General features: G+C 45.8%; 1 protein-coding gene across 1 annotated transcript; it reads right to left on the bottom strand.

Annotated features, from left to right (window-relative positions):
• Positions 1-52: 52 nt before the first annotated feature.
• Positions 53-6,463, bottom strand: agtr1b (angiotensin II receptor, type 1b). Its single transcript, XM_053412477.1, has 2 exons — positions 6,263-6,463; positions 53-2,104 (listed from the first exon to the last, which is right to left on the bottom strand). The coding sequence occupies exon 2, from the start codon at positions 1,995-1,997 to the stop codon at positions 909-911; it is 1,089 nt and encodes a 362-aa protein (XP_053268452.1). The 5' UTR covers positions 1,998-2,104; positions 6,263-6,463; the 3' UTR covers positions 53-908.
• Positions 6,464-8,619: the final 2,156 nt, after the last annotated feature.

The following is an 8,619-nucleotide window of genomic DNA, read 5'->3' on the forward strand; positions in this document are numbered from 1 at the left end:
TTCGTTTTTCATATTCCCAATCAAAAATAATCAACTCTTCTTTTTTTTTCAGATTCTTTTATTTTATTCGTATATTCACAAACTGTACACTTACAGAGTAGAAAAAAAAAATCTATCAACATGTTTAAATATGACAAATACAACCACCATAGATATTGACATTGATCACCCAACATGGAGTGTGTGTGTGTGTGTGTGTGTGTTTGTTTGTGTGTACCACTGTTATTCATACAATGTGTTATATGGAAACAGCTTTACAGGCAGTTATAAACACTTATCATACAGCGTCACACTGATCACATGATTTAACACTACTATATAACATATAGGCACAAGTTGTCGAATACGTTAATAGCAGGTAGGATTTTACATCATGTTCTCTGCTACACAGTTCAAATTGTTCCAGGTACACAACTGCTGGCAGAACATGCACGAGTGGTGAGCGCAAGATAACGTGTCAGATAGGTTGAGGCCCTGAGGCTCACAGAGAATGGTTATCACTGCACAATATGCTACTTCACTGTATCCTCAAGGTATAATGGTGACGGAATCCTGCAGTGCATACATATCTTATATATAAATAATGGCAAAAGCAATCAGAAATCATGTTTAGATTTTTCTAGCAGGGGAATTCTCTGTATGGTTTTCTACAGTTTTCTTTTTCTTTTCTTTGTGACACTGACAGAAATGTTTCGCCTGCATGGATGTGACAAGTGTCGGTGGTGATTTACTCAGAGGGGGCATGATTACAACTTTACAGCCATTCTCCGTAGTTCAGTGCTTGTTAATACAGTTGGGGGTTTTAAAAACATGGAATGTCTCCATCCCTTGACTCTCAACAAAAGACCAAAAGAGCAGGGAGAGGGAAGTTGTACCCGCTTTCTTTTGTTTTTAAATTTTTTTTTGTATCACTTAACGTCAGTGGAGGCCTTGCTTTTGGCTGTGAGACTCAATGCCTCTGATGCACGGAAGGACAGGGCGCTCATCTTGGAGCTGATGCTCGGGTGAGGCCCATGGGGTCCCCCTGGCGAGCAGTGCAACAGCCGCAGTAAGTTCTTGCGAAAGTTTTGCCCCACAAAGCCGTACACGATTGGGTTGACGCAGCTGTTGAAGTAGGCGATGCAGATAGTGAAGGGCACAGCCGTGTCAATGATTTCCAAGAGGGCACAGTCGTTCCCCATCATCAACTGGGTGAGCACCTGCATGAAGTGGAAAACCTGATGGGGCGCCCAGCACAGGAAGAAGGCCAGGACGGCCGCGGCGAGCATGCGCAGGACCTCGTCGTCCCGTGAACGAGAGCTCTTCTGGATGTGTCTCGCCCCAACCAGCGCTCGACCAATGAGGCAGTAGCAGGTGATGATGATGATGAAGGGCACCAGGAAGCCCAGCAAGCTTTTCATGAGGCTGATAGTGAGCAGGAGCTCCTTCAGCGGCAGGGTTCCATTGTTATTGTGCAGAGTGCCACACACCGTAGTGTTAGGGTCGGTGATGTTGTAGACGTCCCTGGTGAGAGCTGTGGGCACGCTGAGCACAAAGGCAAAGAGCCAGACCACTACACAGGTGATACGTGCGTACACCACAGTGCGGAACCTGCGGGACCGCACTGGGTGCACGATGGCGAGGTACCGGTCGATGCTGAGCGCCGTGAGGAAGAAGATGCTGGTGTAAAGGTTAAAAATCACCAGCCCGGCACTGGCCTTGCACAGGAATCCTCCAAAGGGCCAGTGATAGCCCCTGGCGGCGAAGGTGGCCCACATGGGCAAAGTGATGAGGAAGGTGAGGTCGGAAACCGCGAGGTTAAGGACAAATATGTGGGCCACGGTCTTGAGCTTCATGTAACAGTAGATGACAGCCACCACCATGCTGTTCCCGACAATGCCAATGACAAAGATACAGCCATAGACGATGGGTATCAGGACGAAGAAGAATTTGTGGTTTCCAGTAATGCCGCATGCCAGATCTATGCCGCCCGTCGCTGCTCCAGTTTTATTCGGCATTTTCCCTTTTTAGTGCCAGATCCTGGGACTTTTCAAACAGAGGGCCGTGTCAGCAGGGTGCGTCTGCGGTGACTGATACAGGCCTTGGGCGAGGGCCTCAGCGAGTCCTATAAAAGAAACACAACAAAAATGTCACAGGCAGTCTAGGAGAGGAGCAGTCGTTACCGCTGGCATGGCCCATAAACGCTAATCCACACGAGCACCCATGAAAGTGCTCGTCCTACACCAGCTCATTAAAGACCTGCACATTAAAGCCATCCTGACGCTTTATGTTATTTCTGTAAAATAAGAAGCCGTGAAAAACAGATGTTGCATGTTATTCAATATTCCAAAAAATGCACTTTGAAGCGTCATTATTCAGACAGAGTGCGCGCTGCCATCTTCTTTAAATCGTCTCTCTGGCTAATGAACGGCAACAGTAAAATTGTACAGTGTTTTGTCAAATGGCCCGTCCATCTGGCTGGACCGGCAGCACCCGGAAGGAGAACGTTTATGCCTCGTGTTATGACCTGTGCTAATGAAGGCAGCGTGGCAAAGTGCGTGCTTGGATAACAACGCCATTAAACACAGAGGTACTGGGGGAGCGGGGAGGAAAGCGAAAAAAGAGCGGGTTGAGGCTCCAGTCACTGTAAAAAGACATGTCACGTTTCAAACCCTCGGTGTGCGGAGATACATTGTACCCAGCATGAGAACTTCTAATCAGCACACACCTAAACAAACAGGACAGCAGGGATCCGGCTCTGTGGAAACTTTGCTCTGTGAGAAAATAAAACCTGCGCGCTGCGGAAAATGTGCCTCAGGGCGAGTTGTTGGTTCATTTGTATGAGCTGAATGTGAAATGGGGAGGGAAAAAAAAAGGGAAATGAAATTCTCCCCTTTGTTTAGAGTCTTTATCTTTAATAGAACAGCTTAGTGAGCATCATTAGCGCGGCTGATGTAATAATATTAGCATAAGCCTCATGTATAATGTTGCTGTTGCTGCAAAGTCACTAATTACTTGAAAATTAAAACACATTTGTGATCATATTAAAATACCAAAGAAAACACGGACGTACTTTTCATACAATAACATATTATGGGCTGTTTTTAAGCAGGTAGTTATTGAGTTTTATATTTTATTTGATGTTATTTAATTTGAATAGAAATCCTGATCACCACTCTTACTAACCCAAGGAGGCGTCCAGCCACAAGATGGCATCCTAACGTCAGGATGAGCCTCTCTTCCTTTACAGTGAATTCATCGTGGTTAACTTATAGGGAAGATATATATTTATGTAGACAATATTGAAAAGTTGCGTTTTTCCTTGACCAGGGATCTGACTGCACGAATACCTTTTCAAAAGATTTCCCCGCCTGCATTCCTGCCGCCCTCTGGTTGGCATTAAGACAGTCTGAGCCCCTCCACTAGAACTATTTTATCTCCAAGTCGGAGATCTCCTCATTTTCCACAAGGTTACAGTGGATGAATTCTTTAAAACAAAAGAGAAAACCCTCCGCTGCACTGAAGCAACAGCCGTATCGGTTGCAGATGTGGGGCTTGTTGAGTGTGGAAGATGTGTAGGTGCCAAGGGCAACACAATAATGAAATATCTCTGAGAGTTTCCTGCACAGGCCCGAGTGCAGAAGGTGTACGGGGGTAAAGCACCAACACAGATGTCACTGCTTTAGATTTGCCGTACGTGTGTGTTTTCGCTCTTTAATGATTATAACAGTGGGCGGCTGTAAATTAAAACCACGCAGACGAGAGCGACAAAACACGTAATGGCAAATTGAAGATTTTAGAAAATCTCTCTGCTATAGAAGACGTCTGGTGACTGCAAAGGGAAATATGGCAGAAAATGGATGCTGGGTACCTTTTACCATTATTGGAAAGGTTTGGCATTTTAGCCGGCCAGTATTTTTCCATGAGGGAGATGCTCGAGGCGAGAGGATGTGTGTGAGTGAGTATAAACACGGCTGAAAGTTATTGCTGCCTTTATATGTAAGTGAGCCCGGTAATAAAGGTGAGGAGGCACGGGCAGAAGGTGACGCAGAAGCAGGTGATTTAGTCCGGTGAGCTATATACTGGCACATTAGTGAGCGACAGCCATAAACCCTGAGTGACCACAAACAGGAAGGCAACTCCACAAGGTCCGCGGGCCAAGCTGCATCCTCTCGGACAAGACAATGGACCCACGCTGTTAGCAAACACAATGAATAAGATCTCGCCTAGAAGGAAGTACAGGGGAGTCTCTCTGCAGCCGTGCGGTGGCTGAGTTCTCAGTGACACTGAAGAAGCAACATTCCAGCAGTAATCCCTCTCCGGGGTTTTGAAAAACAGCCACTTCCTTGGATTTCATTAAAAAAAAAAATAAACTAAATCTAGGAAAGATGGCAGTCAACACCCGGGCCAGTCTGAGTTCCCATCAACAGAGCTATCTGCAGCCCGAGCACCTGACGGCTCCGTCATGAGCACCACCATCTGGCTGCCCAGAGAGCGAGCCACTAAAACGGCTGGTTGATGGAGTTAATGATTTATATCAACCCATTATAAAGTGAGGTTCATCTTACTGGGAACACACCACCTCAGCCGCCCACCTCATGATTTCTCGCTCATTTAGGCCTTTAGGTCAACACCGCGTTCTGCAACAAGCTGCGCTTTGAACCAGAGCTTTAGTTTCCTGTATCTTCTGACAAGTTACTGGATTACAGATTTAACACCTATCTGCCCAGCATCAACAAACTTAATTTCTCACTCACGCCCTGTAGAGGTATAATATGGCTGCCTGACAGTGTGGAGCGCCTCATGTGTGGCCTCCTATCTCTCACTTCCTCCTGTCTCATCTTACAGGGAGTCACTGCACCTTGTTGGAAACTTGATCAACTGCAACTTCACCAAAGTGTTGTGGTGCAATGCAATTAAGGAAACTGACATTTGTTTTAAAAACACACCAAACTGGCAAACTTGTCCTTTAGAATAAACGCACACATATTTATATTAGGTGTGTTTGTGTCCTGCAGAGGAGCTACTATAAATATTGGCTTCACACACACACACACACTTGTGGTATATCTATATATTTTATAAGAGAAGTGTGTTGTTTGTTGCATTTTTAAAAGAAATTGCACTTTTCTCAATTGCCGGGCACCACAGCAGTTAAGTGAAGTTGCTCTCGGTCAAGTTCCCTACTTCAAAAACTCTTTAGCTGAAGTGACTCCCTCTAAGAAAAGGAGACAAGGAGCAGGAACACACTTCTCATTAAACATCTATAGATTTCACACGTGTTTATTAAGTGTGTGTCTGTGTGTGTGTGTGACAGAGAGAGAGAGAGAGACAGTGTCCTGCAGGAGAGGAGCTAATGGAAACATTGGCTTCCGACACCATGCCTGCATTTTTCTGTTTACAACACTCCACTTTCAAGTGACTTGCACAATTAAACAGCGGTGACGCCTGTGAGTGAAGCCTTTCACCCTCGTTTCCTGTGATGCATTTTAGGAATCGTGCCCCCTGCACTTTCCCCCTTCGGCCATAACACAACATATTAACTCATAGTGGGGAAAATAAGCACCTATAAAAGTGAAACACATAAATAACTCTTGGTTTACGAGCATATTGTCAGCAGTGATTTCTTCCCTCTGGTTCTCGACGTGTTTAATCCCTAATATCATAAATCATTTCTCTTTTCTTCAGCAGTCTCACACTGATGAGGCTGAAAACTCAATTCCTGTTCCCCAGCTTTCCCCGACCCTGTTATTCCACTGCCCTCTTCACTTTCTCCCATTTTCCCCGACCGTCTCGGGGATTACATTTTCATCAGCGAGGATTTTCAAAGAACGCAGAGCAAGTGTTTATCAGGAAGTGGATCCAGTTATTTTTTAGCCAGGTCATTTTAGAGAGAAGGATTTTTTTGCTCAGACCTTCATCCCTCTCTTCATACATTGGGCACAGAGCAGACGAGGGTTCTCCCTGTCACTGCTGCACTGCCACAGTAGCTGCTGTAAAGGCTCTGCACACACAGGACTTGCACATGAACAAGTTGAACAAACAGCTACAACAGGTGGCAGCGGACAAGTCTCAGAATTCATCTACAATGTGCAAATTGGTACGTTTTTGCTTTCATTTCCTGCAACTGTGGCTTCCTGAGATAATAGCAGTGATTTTTAAAGCAAAGAAATTATGAGATAAATAACTACAGAAACATTTTGAGATGTCTAAAATAAAACACATAAAACGTATTTTTATATATAAGTTCAGTTTCTCAGATGAAAGTAAAGTGTGATCTTACCTGTGGTGCTGAACCAGGAGGCTGCTGATGCTCTCGGTGCAGAGAGAGAGAGAGGGAGACAGAGAGACCACCGCAGTGTGCCAGTGACCGCCTCTGATTTAACTTAACTGGTGGAGCGAGACGAGCAGGAATACCGTCTGACACACAAACTCACTCTCTCTCACACACACACACACACACACCCACCCACTCGTACTACGCTTTCTCTCTCTCTCCCCCCCCCCCCCCCCCCACACACACACACAACACAATAATGAATGAATTATACTGGAGGGAGTCAGCTACGTATATTGTCCCGGCCCAATTCTCTCTGGACTGGTCTGCACACACACACAAACACACACACACACAAACATACACAAACTCACACAAGATCTTACACAATAGTACATCTCGTCCTCTCCTCCTCCTTCTCCCCGAGTACAATTTCTCCTCTCTCTCTCTCTCTTAACGTCTGCTTTTGATCACACACACTCTCTCTTTCATTTAAAATGTATTGGTGCTCTTGACAGGTAAGGCTGATTAAAGTGCCAAATCTGGGCCTGCGTGCTGCACAGCCCTTTGAGTGCTTTAATTCAGCGACACAGTTTAAGTCACCACAAACACACACACACACACACACACACACACACACTTTGGTCAACTTTACTTTTATTATCTCGAGCACCCCTCTTCTTCCACGGGTATCATCTCTCATCCCAGGACAGTCCCCTGTCCCCTGTCGTCTGCACAGCATGAAAGGGACGTCCAGGCTCTGATTGTGATTGGGCCTGTCGACACACTGTATTAATAGCTGCCTCCAGCTCGCCCTTGGCTTGGATCAGGGTCCATCAGTGGGGGCGAAGTGAAAGGGAGGATTGGGAGGGTGGAGCGTGGAGTTTGCGCTTATTTCCCGTTTTCCAGCGGGTGATTCAGTTGTCACTCATTTGTCAAAGTGGAGGTATTGTTAGGAGTGAGTGAATGTGTGTGTGACAACTCCCCATGGTCAAACTCTCTTTGTCCAGACTATTTAAGTGTGACTAAGGCCCTTGCGGCTGATTGTTAATATATGTTAAAAAGAATAATCTAATGTGTGATTAAAGAGTTTGATCGGCAGGGAAAGGGAGGTATTCGAAGTGTTCCTACTCTGCGGTTGTGAAAAGCGGCTGTTAGAAGAGGGCATCGCTATTTTTGGAAACGTCAAACATCCGTCACACACAGTTTGGTGCTGAAGTCACGTGTCGCTCACTATTCTTTTCTTTCTCAAGGTCCTGACAGTGTTGAGAAGTGGGTCACATCCTCACCTCTCTTGCAGCTGCCACGGAGACAGATAGTGATGGATGAGGCGGCCTGGCTGTCATCCCCTAAATCCCCTCAGTTTCAGTGTCAGCAGTGTCGACGGTGAAGAAAGCCACCACCTGGGATGCAGACAAACGAGGGAAGAAAGGAAAAACAAACACTTGAGGCTGAGTGGAGGTCCTGTTTGGTGGCTTTTGCTCAGTCAGGTGTGACCGAGTCATTTGAGAATGATCACATTTACCGAGCTCTCTGTGGCTCCGAGCCTCCCGGAGGTCAAACGGGGTCAAAAGGCAACAGGTACACGGATCTGGCAAACTTTCTGAACATCCACGACATGCACCAGAGTGCTGCTCACTCTTGATTCCTGTCATTGCTCGGGAGGGGCAGGTTGAGGAGGAGAGTAACTCACTTTGCACGGCAACAGAGCCATTTACACCTCCAGGAGATTATGATCCTGCTCCATTACGTCTTCAATTACTGTGAATGATAAGAATCATCCATTAGGCAAATGTTTTCTTATTGCATATCCTGTCACAGCAATGAAAATCTGTCTGCTATCATATCATTCGCACGGCCTCGCTCCCGCCACCGCGAGAATAATCAACAATCTATATCTGAGCCACGAGACCTCTCAGGAAGCGAGGAGAGTTATGTATCAACCTTTGCCTCTGTGTTTTCCACAAAACAAATGATTCCCTGTAGGGACAGGATGTTGTTGCAACACCCGGCACTACAACATTGATTCACACTCCTCGGGTACAAGCAGAAACAGATGTTGACAATTTTAAAAATGGAGATGTGGGGGGGGGAGAAGAATAGTTGGGAAATTTCCTTTGAGACTGTACCTGCTCAGAATGGATGGGTGGTGTTTATTTCAGGTTCTGGTTTAAAAGTGGAAAAACTCCATGTCCTGAAAATGAACTCCATAATTCACTCTAGAAAAACACATACGGAGCTATTCCAAGAGTATTTATGTGTTGCAACATTTTGGAATCTGATGGCAGAATCCGAGTGATATGGTCATTTATCACGTATTGGGTAATAGATCTTTTCTGGGCGAGTAAGGCCAGAAAAAGGAC

The sequence above is a fragment of the Pleuronectes platessa genome, chromosome 20, assembly GCF_947347685.1.
Source record: "Pleuronectes platessa chromosome 20, fPlePla1.1, whole genome shotgun sequence".
Classification (NCBI taxonomy): Eukaryota; Metazoa; Chordata; class Actinopteri; order Pleuronectiformes; family Pleuronectidae; genus Pleuronectes; species Pleuronectes platessa.

Excerpts from the sequence above, each read along its gene's own strand:
- agtr1b (XM_053412477.1), bottom strand. The coding sequence starts at position 1,997 with ATGCCGAATAAAACTGGAGCAGCGACGGGCGGCATAGATCTGGCATGC.